The following is a 24,700-nucleotide window of genomic DNA, read 5'->3' as shown; positions in this document are numbered from 1 at the left end:
TCACATCAACCTCTCTTTACTTACCGCCCGCCGCGCCCCAGACAGGAAGAAAGACTTTCGGAGATTCGGAGCATCCAAACACCAAACGATAATGGTTTTTGGGCCATTGATGATCCTTGAGGCCCTTTCCCCGCTTTACCCCTGGTGTCCCTGAGATGTCGTGAAATTCTCTAGACGGCCACAAACCGGATATGGCATTACTGCCAATTACGTAGCTCTTCTGCTCTCCTTTGACTTGTGCATCCCCTCACATCCATCATGGGCGACATTACCTTAGATGGGGCCATTGCGCTTCTGGCTTCGGAGAAGCTCAGAGAGCGCTCAGATGGGCTTGCTGGTTTGTCCTGCACATATACCGGATTCCCTGACTGTGCGGTTCTGACTCAGACTAGATCTAAAGCATATACTCCTGAAGAATAGAAGAAACTCAAAATTGTATGTAAAGTGTTCGTGCTGCTCCGTATGTATATGCAGTGGAGTCGGAGAGCTATTGACATGTTCGCATACATCTAGAAACTCCCTGAATGACAAGGCTTGCCACAAGATCTTTGAGTCATTATTCCGGTTTGTATCGGTTGAGAAGTCTCAATACAATCGGTCCAATTCCAAGGGAGCTTCTGCAAGTCGCCTGTCATCCTGTGCATCTGTCCTTCGAATCGCTGTTGATGTTTTCCTGCGCAATCTGCGCACGAAGTCCGTTCGTGCGATCGTTGATCACATTACCGATACTCTGCTAGGCCGTGGGAGCGACTCGCTCTTTGAACTGCTTAGTGTGGACTACGCTAAATGCTTGGTCACGCTCTTGCGTCATCCTCCTCACCTCGAGCATCTTGCTCTTAGTGAATGGGAGAAAGTCATGGACTTTTGTCTAAAAAGTATTAGTGCTCACACTGATCAGGAGGGTCTTACGATTCGGGAGAGGCATTCTTCCTTCTTGGATGGATATCTCTCTGCTGGAGGCAGGGCCTCCACACCGGCCAGATCAACTCCCATGCCCACTGCGAGCGAGAAGCCAAAAGGTGACACCAGCGCGGCCACGGAAGCTGTTGTCTGTATCCAGCTTTTGGTCGGGAGCCCAAGCGCCCCAATTCAAGAAGCAGCCGAGCGTGTACTTCATGGGCTCACAAAGTTCGTGGGGTCGTCGATGATCGCTGGGAGTGGACACCAAGCTGCGTTCGCTAGCGTAAACACAGTTGTCATGAAGATTTTATTCGATCAATCTGAACTTGCGAGGTCGTCGCTTCTGGACATCGTACCGGCAATTAAACGTTTTTGGGCAACTAAGTTTTTAGGTCTGAAAGATGAAATGCTTGTCACTGTCATGCTTTGTGCGGTTATCTTGATTGATTCCACCCGGAGAGATCCATCGGAGTTGATTGCGCGTGTGATTGAGGAACTCCTGGAAACCCTGTATACGGAGTATACCAAACGTTCTGAAAAGGAGATTTTACAGCTGGATGAATTAATGTTCCACCACAGTGGCTCTGAGCAACGGCAAGAATACTCAGCATGGCCGCGTTTTGAAGGTGCCAGATCTGAACCCAATTGGACGACGCTATGGATTATAGCCAAGTTCCTCGAACTAGCAGAGGAGTTACGCGATCAGTCGTTACTGTATCCCACATCCGGAGAGGCTGCAACCAAAAGGCAGCGTCTCGCCTCGCATATAGAAGATATATTTCGTGATTCAACGGTGTCTTCTGGAATGAGGAGGCTATATGCTCTCCAGCTAATACCTTTTCTTCCTAGGAGCTACGCCACCGCCGAGTCAAAACTCTCTCTGCTCGAGCGATTGCTTCCCCATATAATGGATGATAATGCCACAACGGCTTCCTGGACAATGGTAGCGATTGCAAGGTGAGTAATCAATTAGCTTTCAAGGTAAATCTGCGACTGACACAAATCATCCAAATAGTATTGCTTGTAGCTCTGATGCAAGCTCTCAATCGCTGAGACATTGCTGGCAGCGCGCATGGGAGATGGCGTCCCATGTTTCTCTTTCTCAAGCAACAGCCAGAGCTGCTTGCCACCTGTTGAACATTATACTTCAGCGTAATCTTCTAGACTACCAAATAGTCGCGCAGGCAACAAGCTCCATGCTCACGTCAATCAATACAAATGGCCCCTCAACCATCTCCGATTCATCACTGGCATTTTGGGCGACATTACTTCGGATCACCTCACAAATAAACCCGGGCTTAGTACCAGATGCCTCCAACAAAATTTGTTCCTGGTTGAGGGAAACTTGGGGAACCGGTAAATTCTTCCCAAAGCTGCGTCCATATAATCTTCGCTGACCTGTATCATTAGGTTCTCTAGCCGATCGGTTACAGATAGCCCAAGTTGCTATGTTCGCACGTCCTTTAGACCTTCTGAACATGCTCTTTGCATGTGCCAACAGGCCCTTCACATTACCCAAGGCCCGTTACATAGGGCCGGCAGGACTCATTGCTAGAGGTTGGCACTTTTATCTCAAGAACAAACGGCTCCTAAACTATATCTTTGACCTTCAAGGGTCGTTGGATTTGGCCCAATACTGGGAGCCGCAGGAGACTTTGTCCCTGGAGAAGTTTCCTCGACAAGACTCCAGTGACAATATCGCCCTTGATCTGCTGCAAACCAAAGTTGAGGGGCTTCTGCAGACCTGGGAAGCACTATCTGAAGACAAAACACACCATATAACTGTAGATCTAGTGCAAATAGTCACATCATCTTGTGTTACTATTGCATTATACATGGCATGTCTCCCTCAGCAACCTGCAAACCGTGTGTCTGTCATACAGCAAAACAATCAAAGTCTTTGGGAAAAGCTGTGTTCTTTCCTCGCTTCTCGAGAACCCGCCTTTATTCACGCATGCTTGATGACTCTGACTCCCCTACTTGTGCCCAATGCACTACTCCCTCGTTCCAGTCCGGCTCTTATAGATGCTCTCTCCAGTCTGGTTCCCTCCCTCGCCAATTTACTGGAAAGCTACCGGGAAAAGCAGAAAGAAGTGTTACTCTTGAGCAGCGAAGAGGCTATGGATTTGGATGATCCTATCCTCACTACCTACGACCAATCGACGGAACTCGTGCATATCTTCAGTAGAAATCGTGAAACATCGCACGTACTTCAAGATATTGCAACCTTACAGCGCAGCATCACCATCTACTTATCCATCTTTCAGAGGATACATGCCTCTTCCGTCTCTTCTGAACATCCCTTCCATGATGATCTTATCGAATATCTGACCGGTTTCGACGAGGTTGACATTCTCTCAGCGCAGATTTTCTTACCGCATGTATATCGCGCATGTGTATGCGATGGGGTGGAACGGCATTCTCTGCTAAGAATACTCGAAGACCTTGGTGAGAAATGCTTGCAATCATACGAAATGGAGCGCTGCGAAAGCTCTCACGTACTTTGTTTACGCATGATGGGCGGCTTTGTTGAAATGTGGACTGGCTCAGAAGATGACGATTTTCATGCTTCGGCGACCGACATATACTCTTGGTTTACTGAGGTGCTTCTAGCTAAGAAATTGGCCTCCACATCAGTACTTATCGAGTTTACACAGCTCCTGAGTGATTTACTTTCTCACAACGTCACGTATTCAAGCGGTTCGTCTAGCCCGTCACCTAGAACGAGTCTATTCACCATTATTCGAGAAGGAGACGCCGTAGCCAAATTCTATGCTGGGGAGCTCATCCCTTCACTTTTCGGTCAGTTCTCTCTCACGGAACATGATCTGATCCTAGACGACGTGTTGGACAGTCTTCCCCGAGATTCAGACTGGGATGAAGGTATCGCTTTGCGCTTGGTTATTCTGGCTCGTCTCGCTTCCAGATGGCACACTCTGCTCCGGAGAAGCATCTATCATATGTTTGAGACCGCTGCCAAGGTCCCAAACTCACTTCGCTATGCGGAAAACTGCCTACGGGATGTTGCAGAAACACTTGGCCTTGAAGATGCAAAGCAACTTTTTCGACTGTTTTCGTCCCAAATTATCTACACTTGGACTGAGGAACAATCCGTTATGCGCATGCCTTTCAGCATCTTTGGATACAAGAGTCTCAAAGAGATGCTTATAGACGTCCAGGATGAGATAATCGGGCAGGTGATGATGCGCGCAAATGAAACCGAGGGAGCAAAGCTTTCGGCTTGCACCAATGTGCCTTTTGATCACCTTGTAGTGGACTCTTTTTGCAAGGCAGAGGCATACAGTATAGCACGGGATATTAGTACTCCTCCTGAACAGGGAAGCCAACCACGAGGTGTGGAGAACCGAATGAAGAAGCTACTGGGGACCGACAAATTTGTGTCTCTGATTGAATCGCACTTTCCGCAAATGATAGCAATCTTCTTTGGCACACTGGATCAATACGAACAGATCGAGAGGGCGTTTCTGAAGCGTGAGGGCTTTGAGGACCCGCATGCAGTCCTAAGACGTATAAGCGAGAAGAGTACTTCTGGTATCATTTTGCCTGCAAATCAGCAGCCTTCTTTCAGGGCGCGTTATCTCCTGGACGAGCTTGAGTTTCTCTGCAAGCGGAGTGGATATGACCTTGGGACCATATGGACCCCCACCTTGGCAACTTATGTTTGTCGAACGCTCTTAGAATCAATTCATCCCGCCCTTGGCTCTCTACATGCTTGCTCAGTTATCCGAAAAATCAGGATACTCGTGAGCATTGCTGGGTCCGTGATGCTGAGCGACTACCCGTTTGACATGGTGATACACGCCCTTCGACCATACTTGGTTGACATCTTCTGCGCGGAAGACACACTGGGTATCTTCTGGTACCTGTTAGAAGCCGGGAAGACTTATCTATGTGAAAGCCCGGGCCTCATGGCCGGGATCGCGGTCACTACACTCTTGTCGCTGAGACGATTTCTAGTTGCTCCTCCGACAGAAACAGCTCAGCCTGGTCTAGTCGAAACTGTCGTGGCGAAGATAAAACTCTTTCTCGATTGGTTTGGAAGCTACCTGAAAACATATGAACCCGTTGGTCTCAAGCCTGAGAAGAATGAGCTCTTCAGACGTCTGGTTGCTTCTTCTCAGGGCATCAACCCTGCGAATGAGGGCTCTGAAGGCAGTAAGGAGGAACATGATTTGCTTCTAGAAGTCCTCAAAGACCAAAATTCGAAAACAAGCCTGCTAAGTGGCCCAATTGCCGATCACGTCATATCATTGTTATGCACCGAGAGCAAGCAATCCCCTGAAACCCATCTCAATGTCTCTGGTGACGATCAGGTTGTCATGTCACATGCTGTTGCTATTTGCCAAACCCTGCAAAAGTTCGACCCAGGTACCGAGTACAAGCTTTGGGCAGCTAGAGTCATCGGGAGAGCGTTCGCTACTACAGGCAAAATTAGTGACATCCTCTTAAGAGAACAAGATCCGAAACTTTTCGCAGTCCAATCATCTCAGTCACTGCCGAGCCCATTTCATCGCTCGAAGGCTAGCATACTCATGGCGCTTTGCGGTATGCTACAGAATAGCAGTCATCTGGAAGTCGGGCTTGTTGAACGTACAATTCAACTCATTGTCAGCAATCTTGGGAGTACCCCGGAGTTTGAACCCTGCGGAAGAGTAGTGCCCTCGACGCTTTTGAAGGCTTTCACATGGAGCCCTTACCAATGCCCGGAAATGCCCATGCCAACCTCAGTGGCAGAAAGCCGAACTGCCCTTATTTGGAATCCAGATGCTCCTGTTGGAAGATTCGCTCGCAGTGTCGGTTTGTTTTTGTCGGACTCGGCTTCAAAAGATCCAGTCATTGGACCTTTGCGCACCATCTTGTGCGTTATACCTGACTTAGCAGTTCAAATCCTACCATACATTCTTCATGACGTCCTGCTGGCGGAAGATGATGGGAAGGTAAACATTCGCAAGACAATCTCGGAGATTTTCGGACAAGTGCTACGGCAAGTTAATGACCAGACTATTCCTCATGCACGGCTAGTGATAAACTGCATCCTCTATCTCAGGAACCAGCCGAGACCAGAGGAGTCGACCATAGTGGAAAGAGACGAGTGGTTTGATGTTGACTACGCAGAAGCATCGTCGGCTGCCAATAAGTGCCGATTACCCAAAACAGGATTGCTCTTCCTGGAAATCTCTGCATCGCGCATAGCCTCTACCTCACGTCGCTCATCCGTTGCAAAGTTTGAAGCGGCACCGGAGATATTGCATGAGATATTCCGCAAAATAGACGATCCAGACGTTTTCTATGGTATCCAGCAGGATTCATCGTTGGAAGCTGTTATGGATAGACTCGAGCACGAAAGCTCAGGGTTCAAAAATCTATTGTTCCAGAGCGCGCACTACGATAGCGAGTTACAGATGGGAGAAAGCGCCAATGTCCATGGCGTCTTGAAAGCCCTCAACTCTACAAATCTTCAAGGCATTGCCAACTCAGTTTTCACCATCTCTGGCAGCTCCCGCGACACGTCGGGCTCATTTGAAAGCATGCTACAAACCGCAAAAGATTTGCGACGATGGGATATACCTGTCTCCCCATTGAGCCCTTCACCTTCAGCATCCGTATTTCGGGCTTTCCAAAGTCTTAATATATCTGGAACGCTCAATGATGTTTTTGCTTCTATTGACGAGTGTCTTTTATCCAGCCTAGATCTACTGACCAGCACTAGTCGTTCAGCAACATCCTTGCGCACAGCGATGCGGACTTTGGGTGTAATGACTGAAGTTTGTGATGTACTGAGCTCTGCATCAACTGAAGACGTAAACAGCCAGTGGCAAACCATGGTGGACAGGGACTCCTGGCTCAAGACAACAAGGTAGGTCTCCGGGACGATGACCGTGTGATGGACTCAGGTCTGACGAATGCAGTGTTAGTGATGTTGGCGAGATATTGACTTGTCATGAGGCTTTGTTCTCATCGATCAAAAATAAAGACTTCTTGAAGACTGCCATCAACATAAGTGATCGGGACGCTCAATTACTGGAAGTGAAGGTTATCCGTCAATCACTCAAAGTGGCGCGAGACCATGGTATCTCCCAGGCCTCCTTGAAATCAGCTGTATGCCTTTCGAAGCTTGCACACAATTGCAGCACCCTAGGTATCAACATCGAAGGTGCCGCGAAGTTTGATCTGGCCAATGTTCTATGGGATCAAGGAGAGATGGCAGCGTCGATCCAAATTCTGCAGCAGCTTCGGGAACGGAATGATTTGCATAAACAAGCTATTCCGATAAGCCGTGCAGAACTTCTTGTAACCCTGGTATGTCACAAGTTGTTATCCTCATCGGTGTCAGTATTAACATCTACCAGGGCCATCACGTTGCTGAGGCACGTTTGGAAAAGCCGGATACTATCGTTCAAGATTACCTGTCTGCTGCTGTCAAGGAGCTTAAAACCCGCTCGCTTGGCGAAGATGTTGGTCGGGTCTACCATGGCTTTGCCATGTTCTGCGACCGGCAATTACAAAACCCAGACGGCCTAGAAGACTTCAGGCGGATTGAACAACTTCGCGACCGTAAAGAAAGGGAGGTACACGCACTTGAGGACATGATGAAATCGGCCCATGGGAAAGAAAAAGAGGCTCTCAAATATCATCGGGCGAAAACCAAGCAGTGGTTTGATCTTGATGATCGCGAATATCAGCGTCTCCGGCGCAGTCGCGAGGCCTTCCTTCAACAATGCTTGGAGAATTACCTCCTTTGTCTGAAAGAGAGTGAAAGCTTTAACAACGATGCGCTCCGATTCTGTGCATTGTGGCTGGACAAATCTGCCAGCACAATTGGAAACATGGCGGTTTCCAAGTATATCAGCCAAGTCCCAAGCCGGAAGTTCGCACCCTTGATGAACCAACTTACCTCCCGCCTGTTGGACGTTTCGGATGAGTTCCAGAAAATGCTCTTCGCCTTGATCTTTCGTATCTGTGTCGAGCATCCGTATCATGGCATGTATCAAATATTCGCTAGCAGCAAATCCAAGGGCGGCAAAGACCAGTCAGCCCTGTCTCGAAACAGAGCAGCTGGAAAGCTGGTGGATTGTTTGAAGAACGATAAACGCATGGGACCAACCTGGGTGGCTGTTCATAATGCAAACATCAGCTATGTGCGGTTTGCCGTCGAAAAACCAAACGACAAGTACAGAAGTGGCGCCAAAGTTCCCTTGAAAAAGCTTTCAACCGGAGAACGGCTCGAGCAGGATGCCGCAACACAGCGCCTACCGCCGCCTACTATGAAGATCGATATACGCGTTGACTGTGACTACAGCGATGTCCCGAAGCTGGTGAAGTATAACCCCGAGTTTACCATTGCCTCGGGCGTTAGCGCGCCAAAAATCGTCACGGCCATTGCTAGCAATGGATCGCGCTACAAGCAATTGGTAAGCCTGTTTACCTCTATTGATGCTGATAATCAGACTAACAACCCTCAAGTTCAAAGGAGGAAACGATGACTTGCGCCAGGACGCTATCATGGAACAAGTCTTCGAGCAAGTCAGCAGCCTCCTCAAAGACCATCAGGTCACTCGCCAGCGGAATTTGGGCATTCGCACCTACAAAGTGCTGCCTCTCACATCGAATGCAGGCATCATAGAGTTTGTTCCTCACACGATCCCGCTGCACGATTTCTTGATGCCAGCACATCAACGATACTTTCCGAAGGACATGAAACCAAACATGGCCCGGAAACATATCGCAGATGTTCAGACCCGATCATTTGAACAAAGAGTGCGAACGTATCGACAGGTCACTGAGCATTTCCATCCAGTCATGAGATTCTTCTTCATGGAGAACTTTAATAACCCCGATGATTGGTTCAGCAAGCGACTAGCTTACACACGGAGCACCGCCGCCATCTCCATCCTGGGCCACGTTTTGGGACTCGGGGACCGACACGGCCATAATATTCTATTGGATGAGCGAACGGGTGAAGTGGTGCATATCGATCTGGGTGTAGCATTTGAGCAGGGGCGAGTTCTGCCCGTCCCGGAGGTCGTTCCTTTTCGATTAACCCGCGATCTGGTCGACGGCATGGGCATCAGCAAGACCGAGGGGGTCTTCCGACGCTGTTGCGAGTTTACGCTGGAGGCCTTGCGCGAGGAGTCTTATAGCATCATGACCATTCTCGATGTGCTGCGGTACGACCCGCTGTATAGTTGGACGGTGTCGCCTCTTCGAATGAAGCGAATGCAAGATGCGCAGGAGGCTGATGGAGGTCCTCCTGTGATCCCTGGGGCCAACAACGATCAACAGTCGACCAATGAGCCCAGCGAGGCTGATCGTGCATTGACGGTTGTCGCGAAGAAGCTTAGCAAGACGTTGAGTGTAACAGCAACAGTCAACGAACTGATTCAGCAGGCCACTGATGAGAAGAACCTTGCTGTTCTCTATTGTGGTAAGTTTGATCTGGTCTTCTCTCCCAAGGTTGAGAACGGAACTGACCTTCATCTTAGGCTGGGCTGCATACGCGTGAATCACTTTTTCTTCTGGTGCATCTTTCCCATGTAAAGTCAGATCTGTAAATCTAATGGCATATTTCATTATTACTGTAACTACTTATGTGTGAAATATCTACGAATAAGCGTCACGTTTTCTTTCAAGATAATGATAATCCAAGAAAATGTAAGACATAGGGGATATATATAGTAGGGTCAAGCCAATCATGTATAATAAAGTGGCCGTTAGTTTGCGGGGCCGTGGCGATAAGCCAAACTCCAGGGACTTCCGCATTTGTCACCTGCCCTGCAATCCTCGAGTGTCTCGTGCTACATTCGCATTAAGGGGCCATAAGGTATTTGTGTCTTCTTTACACAAGCATGTAGTCACTAGGATCCTAGTCCACATCTCTCAACCTCTGTCCTAGTACCATCATTCCCCATGTCGTCCGCCTCTGCACCCAACCGGGGCCTGGTGGTCTTCTCCGGAGGCAGTGCCGCGAATAACCTCGTTGACGTGTTCAATGCCGTGCGCGGGAGCAAACACTGCTCCCTCAGCTACATCATCCCCATCAGCGACAATGGGGGTTCCTCATCCGAGTTAATCCGCATCTTTGGCGGCCCTGGTATAGGAGATGTGCGCAGTGAGTCACATACCAACATCCACCCTATCCCACATCACTAACCAACCCAACCAGGCCGCCTCGTCCGACTGATCCCCGAATCGCCTCCCAACTCTGAACGAGCAGCCATCAAAGCTCTCTTCAACCACCGGCTTCCAGCCGACGCCAGTCTCGCTCACGCAGAATGGCACTCCATCGTAGATGGCACCTCCACCCTCTGGGCCGCCATCACCCCAGCCAAACGGGAACTCATCCGTTCCTTCTTCAACCTCCTAAACCTGGAGATCCTGAAGCGTGCCCGACCCCCAACCTCCACCTTCGAGTTCACCTCCGCCAGCGTAGGCAATCTCTTCCTCACCGGAGCCCGTCTTTTCAGCGGTAGCTTCGAAAGCGCCATCTACCTCTTAGGCAGCATCGGCGGCGTGCCCTGGGACCTCGTCCGAGTCATCCCAGCCATCAACTCCAACTTCTCGCACCACATCTCCGCCTCTCTGGCCGACGGAACCATCATCGTAGGTCAAAACAGCATCTCTCATCCCTGCGAAGCTATCCCCCTTCGCTCTCCACGCCCTCTCCTCGCAGACGGCACAGAAAACTCTCCCCTCCACCACCCATTATCAACACCAACACCACCCTACTTCGAAGACGACGACCACCCCCCAGGCTTCCTCCCCACCCTCCGCCACAAAAACATCTCCTTCAGCAAATCAGATACCCAGGATCTCCCCTCCCGCATCTCCCGCATCTGGTACATCAACCCTTACGGCCAGGAAATCCAACCGCCCGCTAACCCCCGCGTCATTGAATCCCTCCACGATGCCCAAGCTATCATATATAGCATCGGCTCTTTGTACACCTCCATCATTCCCTCTATTATCCTCCGTGGCGTTGGCCAAGCCATCGCTACCGGCCCAGCGAGGCATAAGATCCTCATTCTGAATGGGTCTCTGGATCGCGAGACGGGGCCGTCTCATGAGCCGTTCACGGCTTCGGACTTTGTAGAGGCTATTACCCGAGCTGGAGAGGAGAGTCGGGGTAGGGGTCCGTTGAATATGGATCCTTCTGCTAGTGCTGGTGCTGGTGCCGTGGAAGATGGAGACAGGGGGAAGGAGGAGGAGCGACTCCCGTATTCGGCGTATGTGACGCATGTTCTGCATTTGGATGGTCCGGGTACTCCCCGTGTCGATAAGGATCGGCTTGCGGAGATGGGGATCGAGACGTTGCGGCTTTATGGGAGGAAGATTGTTGGCGCTAATGGGGAGGATGTAGGCCTTGGGATGCGGTATGATTCGACGGCGTTGGTGCAGGCGCTCGAGGTGGTGCTGGGGAAGAAAGGGGATGCTATGTTGAGGGGGAAGGATAGGAGTGGGATGAGTCGGAGGAATACGCTGGATCCGGGGAGGAGAGACTGAAAGGGAGAATGGAATAGTGTAGAGATATTATTTTGGGTTTGAGAGAACAAAGCTACAAGCGATTACTGATTTATTGAGATTATTTGTATATTTACATTGCTTGTTCTTGAGATCATGATTAACACCACCATAGAGACACCTCGATTACTCTGACATAGATGATAGATAATAGTCCGTGAATCCGCTGGACGCCGCCCAATGCTTCACGAACGATTTTCGACATAATACAACTCGTAGAAGAAGATCCAAAAAGATGAGATGAAAAAGAAAGGCCATACCGTTCCCAGAGAACGACGAAGTCAGCTGATATATACAGTAAAATGGTGAAGGGTGGGAAGGAAAATTACGCCCATGCATGACCACTAAGCTCGGGCAGATGGTCTTGGTTTCCAATTCTGACGGTTGAAGCTAACCTGGGGAGACCGGCTCCCTTGGGGAAGGCTTTTAAAATCAGGATAGAGACTTGGTCCAATGTCCATCAGAATGGCCTTTTGTGGTTCTGCTGCCACCGAGCCAGACGCTCTTGCACGGTTGATGGGCGAACGCGCGTTTGGGGGTGTCAGCGTGGACTTTTGTTTAGTGAGATCCTTGATTATGTCTCGGAGTTCGTTGTCGTCCTTCGAGATCTGAGCGCGGATGAAAGCCGGGTGAGAAGTCTGAAGTGCGGACATGACTGACGGTCGTGGCGTGTACTCGTACTGCTGGGGGTTGGGTGGTGAGATGGGGGTGATGGTGGGATCGAGGAATGCCTTCTCGTTCTTGTCCAAGAGCTGCGCGACGTCAAGACTCTCACCGTGGGGAATCTTGTGCGGGTGGGATGGGGTTACACAGTCCATATCAACCTCTTTTCGCAGGACGTGGTCAATGTCCACGGCTGAGAAGTAGGCGCAAGACTGGGGAAGGTCGTTAATCCCAACTTGCTGCGAGAACATCGCGCGGGTCCACACATTGGCAACCTGCAATGCCAGTGCAGCTCGATACTTGTCTTCATCTTTGACTAGATATCTGATTTCGTCATGGACAGTGATTGCCAGACGAGCGGCGATATTGAAGCGACGAATGAGGTAGTCCATGGCGACTATCAAGAGATGGAGATAATCGACGCCAGACGACTGAATGGCCCAGTTAATCCTCGATGTCATAAAGCTTCCCTTGTTGATGAAGCGCCGCATCAGCGCTTCAGTGATTCCGGCTCCTAGCGTAGGTGTTCTGGGCCTCTCTTGCTCAGCGAACTCCTCCAATTTGTTGAAGACGAACGACTCGGTCCCGCCTCTCCAGAAAGGACCTTCGCAGAGTATACGACGAGTCGTACGGGTACCCTTCGTCTCTTTATATAGTTTTGTTGCAACCTCCTGGGTCTGCCTTTCTGACATGGACGGGTTGAACTGACGCAGCAAAGTAGCGGCGAATTTGACGCCAGCTCCATAGATACGTCCATAGTTAAAGACCTTGGCATCGTTACGTGAGATACCCAGGATCTGGGCAGTGCGTGAGTGCATATCCGTCCCTGCTGCCTTCGATCCTTCCAGTGTCATAAACCCGATGGCGTTGCCGCCGTGGATCTGGAACTGGGCATCCCCAACAAGACTGGCAATCCATAGTTCCTGAGAATCGACATCTGCGCCGACAAAAGAGTAGCCAGGCGGAGCTTTGATCATGGCCTTGAGCTCAGACCCGACACGGTTCCCTTTGGCATTACTGGCTGTAAGCCATGTGTTTTCCACTGCCCTTCGGGTGATGGTTCCCATTGGAATGATCTGTGGCAAGATGAACCCGAGTCGGTGGTCTGTCTTGCTACGCGATGCCAGGTCTCGCACTTCGTCCTCGTAAACTACAATTTGGCCCATGATACGGTCACGAGCACTGATCCAGTAAGAGCAGGATGCATTCATCTCTAGCGCCTCCTTGGCGAGGGCGTACTGGGATGAGAGCGTTCCACGTTCAAAGTACTGCATGTACCCTTTCGCTAGAGGGTTTGTACACCGTGCTTGAGGCCCATCCTTGTGCGGAAGTTTGAAGTAAACATGTTTTCTGTCATTCTGCAATTCGAGGTTCTTCTCCTCGGACATGTCGCATAGAACGACAGGCTGGTTCTCATAATTCTTGACAAGCTCGCGTGGGACTTTGAAAGTCCACCCATACTTATCAGACCATGTCAAAGGGTAACCGTCCCAGGACAGTTTGAGAAGTATAGGCGCGATACGAGTACGCACAGATAAGTTGATGTCTGATGTGTTGGTGGCAAACAGATCTTTATACCATTTCGGCATACCCGGCTTCTTCTGCCTGGCAGCGGGACGCGGAGGGTCGCCTTTCTTCTTTCCTTTGACCATCTTCACCTCCTGGCCGGACCAGTCCAACTGCCGCAGCCAGGGATCATTCGTATAGATGTCCGGAGAGTCCTTGACTTTCAAAGCTTCCTCGCAAAGTTCGATCATTTTTCGCTGAACATCCTCAAGACGCTGGTGATAGGTTGCTTCCGCATTGGCGATGTACTCTTTCCAAGTCTCATTCACTGGCAAAATTACCGAAGAGAGATGTCGAAGGGCGCCAAAGCTGACAGGGTGCGGGCAGACTTCAAGGAAGTTAGGGAATACTTTCTTGTACACTCGGTGGGTAATGGCAACATCCGCTGCACAATAATCGAGCAGTTCCTCCAACTTCCCCAGAATTCCGTCTCTGTCAAGTTCACCGAAATAGTCACGTTGCGCCTTGTCAATCGTAACATCACAATGGAATTTGGCCACGTCACGAAGCGAATTCACCGAGCTCCTTCCTACCCAGAGTTCTTCTTCCTCATCACTGAGCATCTTACTTTCTAGTAAGGCTGCCAGCTCAACCGAGTTACTCTCACTCGCGATCTTGTTTCTCAAGTCCCTATTCTTCTTGTGCCGCATCCAGGTAGGTCTCTGCTGTGAACACATACCATTCACAGCCACGTGAAGGGACATGGTATCAAGAAAGAAGTTGCGAGACTGGGCCATATCATACTCCTCAAGAACGCGAGCGCGATCATAACCAATATTATGGCCCACGACAATTCGCGGCTTCGATGGGTCTCCGAGGGGAACGAGCTGGACCGGGTTTTCCGACTCTCCTAATAACCAGGGCGATATCCAAGCATACCAAGCCGTAGGACTAACAGCGCAAGCCATAACAGCAAAAGAATGCTCCTTGTACATGACTTCGGTGTCGAACGTCAACATGGCCTCATTTGGTGCATCAACCGCTTCCCACGAGCCGTCGCTGCTGTACTTTGTCCATCCACTGCGTTTTATCCATTTGCGCGGCTTCTCCGGAGAGTTCACCACGGCGTACTGTTTGGAATAGGCGAGATAGGGCTCCGATGCATCCATTCCCAGTTTGTAGAAATGCTCATCAAGCGATTGCCCTTGAAGGGCGGGCATGTCAAAGGCGATGGGCTCCGCAGCATCTTGTGACTTTCCGAGTAAATCGTGCCTTGACAAATGTTCCTTTGACAAAGAGACCAAACTTGGATCTGGCGGTTCTGCTTTCTGAAGAAATACTTGGGAGTAGACATGGTCGCTTAATTGTTGGACTCCGATCTCGTTGAATCTAGCGGAAGCGGGGACTGCGAAATTAGTATATAGGGCTTTCGCAACTCAAAACAGCTGAAACACCCACCTGCAAGAGATTCCCGTTTAGGTGCCTCATCAGAAGTATGCGCTACAGACTGTGTCGCAAGATACCTTGCTAGCAATGATGAAGATTGTGGCCGTACGATGCGTGGCGAGCGCAATCTCTGCGAACAAAAGCGTAGGACATCCCTACGACAGGGAGTGCAGGGATGACTCCAGAGCATTTTCTTCATGAATTATAGAAAGATGATTATCCCCATGACATGGTAACGTAGGCGTCGCAGCCAATGCTGCGTGATAGTAAATGCGACGAGAGGGACGCCGGCTTTCCAGGAGCGCTCGTACTTTCTTTCCTATCGCGGAATAATCCCAGCGTCATGATGGAAGATTCCCGGATTATCCTCTCTCCGGATAAATGTCACCGCCTACTCCAATGGGCAGCCGAGTGTTATCGGGCATCGATAAGCCGCCAACTATTTCTCCGATCGCCTCGCCTCCCCTCGTCACATTAACTGCTCTTCTCGCTTACCTGCGCTGCGAGTTTACTCAGTAATGTCTGGGAGATGAAGCAGCAATATTTACCCGCCGAGGTACAGGATTTTCTAGTCTCTTGACATATCGCCACAACCACAGAGCACTTCTCAGCGCCTGGCTGCTCTTACGGAGTTTACCCTCGCTCCCTCACTAGTCCCGACAGTACGGATCCAATCGACTCTCGAAGCACTGATTAAAATGGATAGCGCATCTCCCAGGCGTCGGGCTTCAGCTGCTCGTCACCTTTCCTTAGAACCCTCACCTCCCGCTCATCGTCGGCTATCTCACGGAAGCATAGACGCACTAGAAGCCTCTGGCCACCAAAAGAAGCGCCGTCGTACCAGTCATTCTGGACGACAGGAGAATGCACCCCCGGATGCAGTTGACCTGACGGCGGCAGAGGATATGGACCCTGTGTCAAGGACGCAAGCCAAACAACGAGCAGATGTTATCCTCGCACAGCAGTCCCTAGATCATAACAAAGGGGAGTCTGTTCTACTTGCATACAAGTGTCCCGTTTGCATGGACACCCCGGTTGATGCTACCAGTACTGCATGTGGTAAGTTTGTTTTGCGATATTGCGGGCTACCTAGCTGACTCAATCAAGGCCATCTTTTCTGTCACAAGTGTATTATGGATACCTTGAAGTTCAGCGAGGCACAGCGGTCGGATATGTCTGGAAAGGGGCCCCGGGGCACTTGCCCTGTGTGCAGAAAATACCTCTCGCGCAATGACTTGCCCGGACCGAAGAGGAATCTCGTACCTCTTCAAATCAAACTTACGACTAGAAAGAGGACAGAGACCGCGCAATGAGCAGCCATTGTGCATATCAGTTCATGACCGTTCCATTCAGCAACTCCCAACTCGCTTTCGGAGCATTATGGGTTACAGAAGGGAAACGAGACGACTTGAAGATATGGAAGTGAATATACAGCTGCCATTCACTTTCCTCGCATCATGGTTATCGGGCCAGTTACCAGTGTGTTGAAGACCCTGCTCTTGTGGATTATCCATGAGGGTTAACACCGGTGACTTCAGCTTGGTGGATTTAGAAACCTTGGCTTGAACCTGGAAAAAGGGACCAAGGCAAGATTCGCCGTGACACGGCGAAATTTGTATTAATCCGACCAGATCGGTACAGCGAGTGTCTCGTTTTAGGCGTTCTCGGCATACTTTAGCATAAATCCTGGGGCGTGGCCCGGAGGATACCACGGCTCTTGCATAGACTAAACCGTCGCGCCCGGGCTTTAAGGAATAAGCTTACAGAAGCCAAGACTGATCGTGCAGTAGTAGCCTGTCCATCCACTAATGAGATGATAACTTATCTACTCCGTATTTTCCCTTCAAATTCTGGTGTGAGCAGCACTCTGTTACTTTACTATCTGTCGATCTTTAAAGAATGCGGATTTCCTTGCCGATGGAACAACCAAGTTGGGTCCGTGTCCCGCGGCGACGTCATTCCCCCGCGAAGGAAGAATAACGGATTAGCGCTCTTTCCGTCTTAGCCATCTTTCCCTTCTATTCTCCTATTCAGAAGCTTATATCCACTAGCCTTTGCCAGCTCTGTGTTACTTCCATCCCACCTCTGTAAACCAGTATGGCATATGTCAATGCTTGCGAGTGCCGTTTATTGCTGGCACCGATTCACCCTTACTGAGTGCCTCTACTACACCCACGAGCAGCATTGATTACATCGCAAGCATGAGTATCTACTCGCAAGATCATGCGCAGTCGGCAGCGGGACTGCAGTCGTCTCAGGACATAGCTGATATCGAGGCAAATCCACGGACCCCCAATCCGCCCATATCTCCAACGTCTAAGGTGCCGCCTTCGCCTCCCCCTGAAACTTTCACCACGGCCGCCAGGCTCAACTCCCGTGAAACTGTCCGAAACCGACTGCGACGCTCCACCACCGCTCGTTCATACTATCGCGAAGATGGCGCGCTCGATCCGAACTGGCAGCCAGGGACGGAACCAGGCATCGATCCAAGCCAGCCGCTTCCTGCTTATAGCACGGAATGGATGGCCTCAACGCCCGCAGAGCTACACGGGACAAGTGAAATCACTGTTGTGGACTTTTCGCAACATGAAATGAGGCAATACGTTCTGGACAATGATACCCTTGAGCCATTTCTTGCGCGGGAGAGAGAGCCTTGGGTACAATGCAGATGGATCAACGTCAACGGACTCAGTTGGGATGCTATAAGAATCTTGGGTAACGAAAAAGGCCTGCACAGACTCGCGGTTGAGGACCTGATCAATGCAACAAATCGCACCAAAGTTGACTGGTACTCCGATCATGCATACATTGTGCTAAAACTCCAGAAATTGATAAAACTCAAAGAAGATGACAGTGATTCTGAGGATGAGGAAGATGAAAATACACACTGGACGAATGAGCGCAAAAGTTCGGCAAGCAGCATTTCCCTGAGAAGGCCTACTAAAAGAACACTTGTGTTGGAAGCATTGAAAGACCTTTTCCGGCCGAAAACCCGCGAGGACAGCCCTGATGAACAGTACCCTGGAAAGGATGCCCCCTCAGGTAGGAGGAAGTCTACTTCCAAGGCATCTAATATTGATGATAGTGCCAACGTTAGGTTCACGCCTCGTAGCATCCAACGTTACCGAGGTGGCCCGAACGAGGATCGGATAGCCTTTATGGAGCGGCATGCTATACTGGCGGCAAAGGGACTGTGTGTTACTCTGGAACAGGTCTCGATTTTCTTACATGCAGATAATACAGTGACTTCGTTCTTTGAAACGAGTGCCGATGATATTGAAGGTCCAATAGTCCGACGCCTCAGTACACCTGAGACAATGTTGCGCCAGTCGTGTGATGCCAGTATGGTTGTGCAAGCTATTCTAGATGCTATTATAGATCTGGCCATACCGGTGACCACAGCTTATCAAGATGTTATTGGTGACCTTGAGCTCGAGGTACTGACAGATCCAGACGTGGATCAGTCCAAAAGCTTGTATGTTCTCACTTCAGAAATTGCAATCCTCCGAAACTGCATGCAACCAATCGCGACTATCATCAATGCCCTTCGTGACCACCGGTCCGACCCTGTGCATACTCCTGGCCTGGGAGTGTTGAGGAATGTCGGGACTGCGACTCCTACAAATGATTGGAGTCCATACATTGGAACGGCCACGCCAAACCTAAAAAGCCTGAGCGGATCGAGCGTTTCCATCAGTCCAATGTGTCATACATACTTGGGAGATGCGCTAGACCATTGTATAACCATAGTGGAAGGATATGATCAAATGAGAAGGGCTGCTGACAATATGATCGACCTGATCTTCAATACGATTGGTGAGTGTGAATCATGCCGTTGGGATTTTGCCTGAGGCTTACAGTATCTAGGCGCTTATCAGAACGAGAGTATGAAGCAACTCACCATTGTGACATGCTTCTACCTTCCACTTACCTTCCTAACGGTGCGTGTTTTTTCGCTTGCATACGCTGCTTATCTGACTGTAAATTAGGGCTACTTTGGCATGAACTTTACCTCCTTCGCTGGCATAGAACATAGCGATGCGTATGTCTATCAGTCCGTCCTGTAGCAATGACTAACTCAAGCTCCAGATACTTTTGGATGATTGCCGTTCCTTTTGTGTTCGTCACAACCATCTTCTTGATGTAAGTATTACTCTGGCATCAATAATAGCATCACTAACCCCCCACAGGCGCGACAAGCTGCAGCGTTACTTGGTGTTGCTTGCCCAGAAACGGCTGATCACCAGTTCTAGGAGGAGCAGACGGAGAAGGAGGGCCACCGAGAGGACATAGCCTTGTCATTCTAGGTTAACTATCATGCTTGTAGATCCTCAGTAGAAATATTAGTATAGTCACATAGAAATAATGATCACGAAAGCTGCTAGCATCATACGGAATGTGTGAGCGTTTAGTAAGTCTATTGAATGCCTTTGATTACTAGCAGACCAACAATGTGACCACAGACATGGTATACTTACTCAGAGTCATGTGCAATCCTTAAAATACTCTTATCACCGTCACCTCACGTCCCCATACTATATTGGTATATCCTCAGCGGGAATAAGTATCCAAATTATCCGCACCTGGCCACTGCATCTGCAACCAATCATCCATAGAGAACGCATAATCCACCCCTACACCGTCTTCTGGTACCAACATAGACATCATCACACATTCATCAACTACTCACCAAGTTACCCATTAGCAAGCGAACATAAACCTAACCCACACCACTCAACTTACCTCCATTTACACCCATACTCTGACCCCCCTCCCTTAACCCCAAATCACTCTCATCATCAACCACACACTCCCCCACCCGTGCAAGAGTAAGACTAACCACCTCAGCGGCCCTCGCCGCCTCGCGCGAAGTCGCCGTCGACCCACGACGCAACCAAATAGTCCTCGCCGTTCTCAAGGCATCCAGGACCTCCTCTCCCCTATCCAAAGGCCCTCCACAATGCACCAACGAGCAAAGAATCATCGTCGCGGTCAGAAACAAATGCGTCATACTAGATGTGATCCGCCAATGCATATCATGTAATTGACCCCCTCTGCACGTCTCCTCGTCGAGGATGTGTTGGATGCGTAGAGCGCCGAGTGATGCGTCGATACAGGCGGTGCGGGAGTATGCGAATTTAGAAATTTCTGGGTGTGGTTCACCACCGGTCAGTGGAGTGGTTATGTTGAGGAACCGGCGATGGAGCATGATTTGCCCTTTGTATAAAAGGTGTTGGAGAAACAGTCGGGACATGATCACCTGCGAGGAATCGGTCATGCTCGCTTGTAGGAGTTTGAAGCGGAGAGGGGGAGGGATGTTGGAGACGGCGTCGTGGAGGGTCTTGTCCGCTTGCATTACTTCTGCGTAGCTTGCTGGTTGGACTGCGTCTGCTAGATTGGATATACTGCCTAGGGCTAGGAGCATGCGTCTTCGCGCGATGAGTTCTAGTGTAGTGGTGTGTTCTGTTTCTGGTCGGCTGGGGGTTAGTGTAGTTAGGGAGGGGGTCAAGTCTGTATCGAAGAGGTTTCGTGGCTCGGCGGTATCCCATTTCCAGTCGGAGATCATTCGCGGCATGCCCATTTGGCTGGATAGGAGGATGTCGCTTGTTAGTACGGTTGTCCAGAGACGACGGCGCATTTCGCCTTGCAGTGGGGAAAGATTGGGGAAGTGGCTGGGATCGCGATGGTAGCCCATTCGCATGGCGAGGTTGACTTCGAGGCCGAGTAGGAACCAGATGTTGCGGTTCGCGTCCGGGTTGATTCCGTATTCGATGTATACGTAGTGGACTAGGGTCTCGAGGACGTAGGGGCCGGGCTTGGTGTACTCGCCTATCATGAGGCACTGGACGATCTTTTCGCGGTAGAGTTCGAGTTGGAGCGTTTTCTGCTCTTCTTCGGAGCTGTCGGTTACGGAGGAGGCCATTACCGCTAGGCAGATCATGCTGAAGAGGAGGCCGATCCAGACTATTGGCGTGTTTGTGGAGTCGGTCCAGAAGGATTCGTACTATGGAGTTGTTAGGGTCGGTGATGTCGTTTGGTTTGTATCATTTCACCTCTTGAAGAAAGCTAGGCCCGTGGACCGCTGCTAATCATCCGGAATCAGTGATACTGTCGCTAGAGCGGGATATGACAGGGGGGTTCTCACCAGAAGCGACCAGATCGAGATAGTTGAAATACTTCGAAATATACCGGTCAACAGCGGCCTTTGGTGGGAATGCGGCGATAATTTCAGCCCGTGAGGCAGCCCTTTCACATCCGTAGAGCAATAACGCATGTCGGTGGGATGGTTTCACACTCATTTCTTCAATAGAGTTGGCCATTCTGGCTTGTTCTTCACGATCACAATGCGCCTTCAGGTCGGCAATGCTGTCCAGAATGGCCGCCCAGTGCTCACCGGCCACATACTGAAGCTCTGAGTCGGTGATTTGCATGCTGCCGCAATCCGACTGTGTATCTAGTACACTACCACCGGGCCCTGGTCGAGTACTGCTGCTGGGAGTGGTATCCGGGGTGGCAAGCTGTCGGACCTCGTCATTGTTGACTCCGTCGGGCTTCAAGGACTTCACGAGACGCTCCAAGTGGACTAGCCGGTCATGGAGTCCAGTGGGTGCTCCAACGGGCGTAGGATGCAATGGGGATGCTGGTGGCTTCCGGGCCACATAGACACATGAGTGACCGCGTGCGACGCAGCTGGTACAGGGCTGTAGTCGATCGCATCGAGACTTGCGCTGGCGGCATGCAATGCACGAAAATTGAGGTTTGTCACGTCGTCGACGAGGTTTTAGAGCGGGAGGCCCGGAAGATGAGGACATCGAGATAAGTGATGAGTGGTAAAGCAGACAAAGTGTTGATGATGGGGAGTCAGCGCGACCTTAATACTACATTAATTAGTAGTCGAAGGACCCGGCACTATCTTAGTTGCAGGAAGCAGCCCAATCGGAGGAACATCGCATATACGGAGACACCCTCCGATTAGCTAAAATGGGTGATTCCACGTGTTATGATGAGGTTTCTACAGGAAGGATTTAGTGTAGCATGGAAGTGGTGCAATGGTGATCCAATCCAGGTGATGTGATTGTAGAATAACCATAAGTTGCATTCTACCCAGGATATCAATACATTTGGCCAAAGAAAAACATGATGATACATTCATTTTCCGTCCTGATATTGTGTTCCAAACTTGATAAGGAATGTAACCAGGAAATCAACTTCAAACATTACCGCGCCGACCGTGTCCAGTCCCCAAATCCAATAATACAGTTGTGGAATCCTTGAAAGAGTTCAATCTCGAAATGGCAACCAATTAACGTAAAAATATCATATTAGCCACCTCATTTATGCCTTCGTGCCGTTGCCGTTGCCGTTACCATTGTGATGAAGAACCTTGGACACTTTCTCCTTCAACTGAGTAATGGGGCCGTGATGCTGGTGACCGTTTCCGTTGGCCTTGTTCTTTTGTGCTGCAGCTGCGGCGGCTCCTTCACTGGAACTCTTGCTGGTATCGGGTCCTAACATATGGTTAGTCAAACTCATTTCTCTTGGGTGATAAGACAGTGCTTTACTAACCTGATGGTTTCGAGCGGCTGTACCCGCGATCCAAACGCTTCTCAAACTCGTAAGGCTCCCTCGCAGGAGTCTTAGGGCCTTTCAGAGCTTCCTCGCTGACTTTGGTGTTCTTGGGAAGCTTGTCCCCGGTGTCATCTGCGCTCTCTTTGCCTTTCTTCAGGGAGTCAACATCGTCTTCTTCGGTCATTCCTGCGCCGCTGCCTTTCTGGGCAGAGCCAACCGCGGCGCCGCTCTCATCTTGCGTTGATTTGTCCTGATAAACCCGAGCTTCTTTATTCGGCACCTGGCTCCTTGCATTTACTGAATCTACTCCACTGGGAGTGGACTCGGATGCTGATGGAGTTGACTTGGCTGCGGACAATCTCTCTTGTTGGGTATCCCGTGCCGTATCGATGTTACCATAGGCACTCTGCTTTCCGACAGAGCCCCCCGCCATCGCTGAGCTAGGAGATGTGGTATCCTGCTGCATCGAGCGGGTTCTGACACCATCGTCGGTGACGCTCTGAGCAGCTCCTTGGTCGGCATTGCTCTTCATTCCCTGTTGTCCAATGACGCCCCCAGCCACACCTCCAGCCATGCCTCCAGCAACCGCTTTACTGCCGTACTCATTCTCCTTCTGCATTGATTTGGCTGCATTATCTGGCATGCGCTGAGTAGATTGTGCAGCACTTGAAGTCCGTTGGTTTGCCGTATCCTTCTTTATCGATGTAGGAACCCTCACTTGATCTTGCGCATCCATGTCATCCTGATTTCCTTGTCCAGAATAGGCATAGGCGCCAGTAGGGCCGGAGATGTTTGACTTGCTCGAGACTCCCTGATCCCTGGCCGCGGAGACATCTTCACGAAGATCTGTGGTGTCCCGGACTCCTTGTCCAGAGTAGGCATACGCGCCGCTAGTGGCTGAGGACGAGCCCGCAGTGTCTCTACTCTTCTGGGTATACTGGCTTCCCATACCGGAGGCATGGCTTCCTTGACCATAGGTGGATGTCTGGGTTCGCTGCTCAGGAATGGCAGCTTGAGACTGCCCTTGTTTGATACCAGATGAAACACCCCTTATGGGGTAGTTCATCTGCTGGCCCTGGTGTGGCTCACTGATGAAAACATTCTTGGGGCCGTAGTCGGCATTGCTAGGTGACTTGGGGTTGCGGGCGTGATCAGCATCGGTAGACGCAAGTGGTTCGGGGATGACAGCGGTGTTATCCTTTGTCCTAGGAGCTCCAGGTTGTTCTAATTGATGTTAGCTTCACTTGATCATTCAATGGTTCGTGATTCGTCTGACAGAGCATGAAGTGAGTGATGGGGCTCTTACCGTCACGGTTTCCGGCATCATAAGGATCGGTGGCAGTTCCTCTGCCTTGGATTCCCGAGAGAGGCTCATCGCCATGCTGCTGGTTTAATTGGCTATCGGGGGTTTGGTTAGCATGGACCTCGTTCCAAAGAGCATTCGAGGCGTTGTTGAAGGTTCGATTTATGGTCTCCATGTTTATATGTATGGTTGAAATCAATTGTGTGATATTTGGATGAAATGTAAGCTTAAGCTACTTCAGAGGTGGCGGACGCCTCGTTTATGAATGGATGGAGGCGATAATCAAAGAACCTTGTGTCGTCAGAGCTGTGGGTGGGATTGCAAAAAGGCTGGTTAATCTGCGGGATGCGGTTTTTCTAGAAAGGCAAGAGAATAGCAATACATTATAGTACGTCAGTGGCACGAGGCGAAAGCAGCGCAAACAGACAAGCATATGAGGAGCGCATAGTGTCGATCGCAGAAACCCGCGATGTCATCACTCCATCCCGTGACGTCAAGGAACGTCACCTGTCACGTGGGGAACACTGGACCGACCAACTGGCAACCGACAATGCAAGAGATGGAGCAGCAGACCAAAGTCAATTAGAATTCTATGGACAAAGACAGAGACCCTTAGGGGCTGCACAATTGGAACGGTGACTCGTAGATACTTAGTCTCCCTCATTCGAACGCCACCACAAAATGCACATCAGAAGCAAGCAAATAATGAAAACACACTATGAGAAAAATTCGTAGTAAGAATGCAATACCCTACGACGAATATCAGTGCCAAAT

The 24,700-nt window shown here is 50.2% G+C and overlaps 7 protein-coding genes across 7 annotated transcripts; 4 read left to right on the top strand and 3 right to left on the bottom strand.

The window, feature by feature from the left end:
* Positions 1-258: 258 nt before the first annotated feature.
* Positions 259-9,432, top strand: atmA (DNA-binding protein kinase TEL1; the record flags this gene model as incomplete). The annotated part of the gene is made up of 9 exons (XM_025681707.1): positions 259-337; positions 393-435; positions 514-1,857; positions 1,916-2,256; positions 2,311-6,778; positions 6,831-7,221; positions 7,272-8,333; positions 8,386-9,346; positions 9,405-9,432. 9 exons carry the CDS (start codon positions 259-261, stop codon positions 9,422-9,424), a joined length of 8,709 nt encoding a protein of 2,902 aa, XP_025535080.1. The 3' UTR covers positions 9,425-9,432.
* A 351-nt stretch (positions 9,433-9,783) lies between these two features.
* On the top strand, positions 9,784-11,484 carry BO79DRAFT_181548 (gluconeogenesis factor YvcK family protein). Its single transcript, XM_025680159.1, has 2 exons — positions 9,784-10,030; positions 10,085-11,484. The coding sequence occupies exons 1-2, from the start codon at positions 9,829-9,831 to the stop codon at positions 11,419-11,421; spliced, it is 1,539 nt and encodes a 512-aa protein (XP_025535079.1). The 5' UTR covers positions 9,784-9,828; the 3' UTR covers positions 11,422-11,484.
* Positions 11,485-11,519: 35 nt separating this feature from the next.
* On the bottom strand, positions 11,520-15,399 carry BO79DRAFT_248329 (DNA-directed DNA polymerase gamma MIP1; the record flags this gene model as incomplete). The annotated part of the gene is made up of 3 exons (XM_025685709.1): positions 11,520-15,013; positions 15,067-15,108; positions 15,366-15,399. 3 exons carry the CDS (start codon positions 15,397-15,399, stop codon positions 11,784-11,786), a joined length of 3,306 nt encoding a protein of 1,101 aa, XP_025535078.1. The 3' UTR covers positions 11,520-11,783.
* Positions 15,400-15,752: 353 nt separating this feature from the next.
* Positions 15,753-16,758, top strand: BO79DRAFT_181545 (uncharacterized protein; the record flags this gene model as incomplete). The annotated part of the gene is made up of 2 exons (XM_025680158.1): positions 15,753-16,113; positions 16,162-16,758. 2 exons carry the CDS (start codon positions 15,753-15,755, stop codon positions 16,365-16,367), a joined length of 567 nt encoding a protein of 188 aa, XP_025535077.1. The 3' UTR covers positions 16,368-16,758.
* A 381-nt stretch (positions 16,759-17,139) lies between these two features.
* BO79DRAFT_290678 (putative CorA family metal ion transporter) lies at positions 17,140-19,347 on the top strand (the record flags this gene model as incomplete). Its single annotated transcript, XM_025688912.1, has 5 exons — positions 17,140-18,870; positions 18,922-18,995; positions 19,044-19,096; positions 19,144-19,197; positions 19,245-19,347. The coding sequence occupies exons 1-5, from the start codon at positions 17,256-17,258 to the stop codon at positions 19,345-19,347; spliced, it is 1,899 nt and encodes a 632-aa protein (XP_025535076.1). The 5' UTR covers positions 17,140-17,255.
* A 258-nt stretch (positions 19,348-19,605) lies between these two features.
* Positions 19,606-21,866, bottom strand: BO79DRAFT_240659 (Zn(II)2Cys6 transcription factor; the record flags this gene model as incomplete). The annotated part of the gene is made up of 4 exons (XM_025685047.1): positions 19,606-19,736; positions 19,798-21,058; positions 21,108-21,136; positions 21,200-21,866. 4 exons carry the CDS (start codon positions 21,864-21,866, stop codon positions 19,606-19,608), a joined length of 2,088 nt encoding a protein of 695 aa, XP_025535075.1.
* Positions 21,867-22,313: 447 nt separating this feature from the next.
* BO79DRAFT_59471 (uncharacterized protein) lies at positions 22,314-24,260 on the bottom strand. Its single transcript, XM_025689467.1, has 3 exons — positions 23,930-24,260; positions 22,621-23,847; positions 22,314-22,562 (listed from the first exon to the last, which is right to left on the bottom strand). The coding sequence occupies exons 1-3, from the start codon at positions 24,099-24,101 to the stop codon at positions 22,390-22,392; spliced, it is 1,572 nt and encodes a 523-aa protein (XP_025535074.1). The 5' UTR covers positions 24,102-24,260; the 3' UTR covers positions 22,314-22,389.
* Between the last annotated feature and the right edge of the window lie 440 nt (positions 24,261-24,700).

The sequence above is a fragment of the Aspergillus costaricaensis genome (assembly GCF_003184835.1).
Source record: "Aspergillus costaricaensis CBS 115574 unplaced genomic scaffold BO79scaffold_43, whole genome shotgun sequence".
NCBI classification, from domain to species: domain Eukaryota; kingdom Fungi; phylum Ascomycota; class Eurotiomycetes; order Eurotiales; family Aspergillaceae; genus Aspergillus; species Aspergillus costaricensis.
This window is presented reverse-complemented; position numbering and strand designations above follow the sequence as displayed.

Coding starts and splice junctions, on each gene's coding strand:
- BO79DRAFT_181548 (XM_025680159.1), top strand. CDS start 9,829: ATGTCGTCCGCCTCTGCACCCAACCGGGGCCTGGTGGTCTTCTCCGGA. Junction 10,031..10,084: donor TGGTATAGGAGATGTGCGCA/GTGAGTCACATA, acceptor CAACCCAACCAG/GCCGCCTCGTCCGACTGATC.
- BO79DRAFT_59471 (XM_025689467.1), bottom strand. CDS start 24,101: ATGGAGACCATAAATCGAACCTTCAACAACGCCTCGAATGCTCTTTGG. Junction 23,848..23,929: donor TGATGCCGGAAACCGTGACG/GTAAGAGCCCCA, acceptor AACATCAATTAG/AACAACCTGGAGCTCCTAGG. Junction 22,563..22,620: donor CAGCCGCTCGAAACCATCAG/GTTAGTAAAGCA, acceptor ACCATATGTTAG/GACCCGATACCAGCAAGAGT.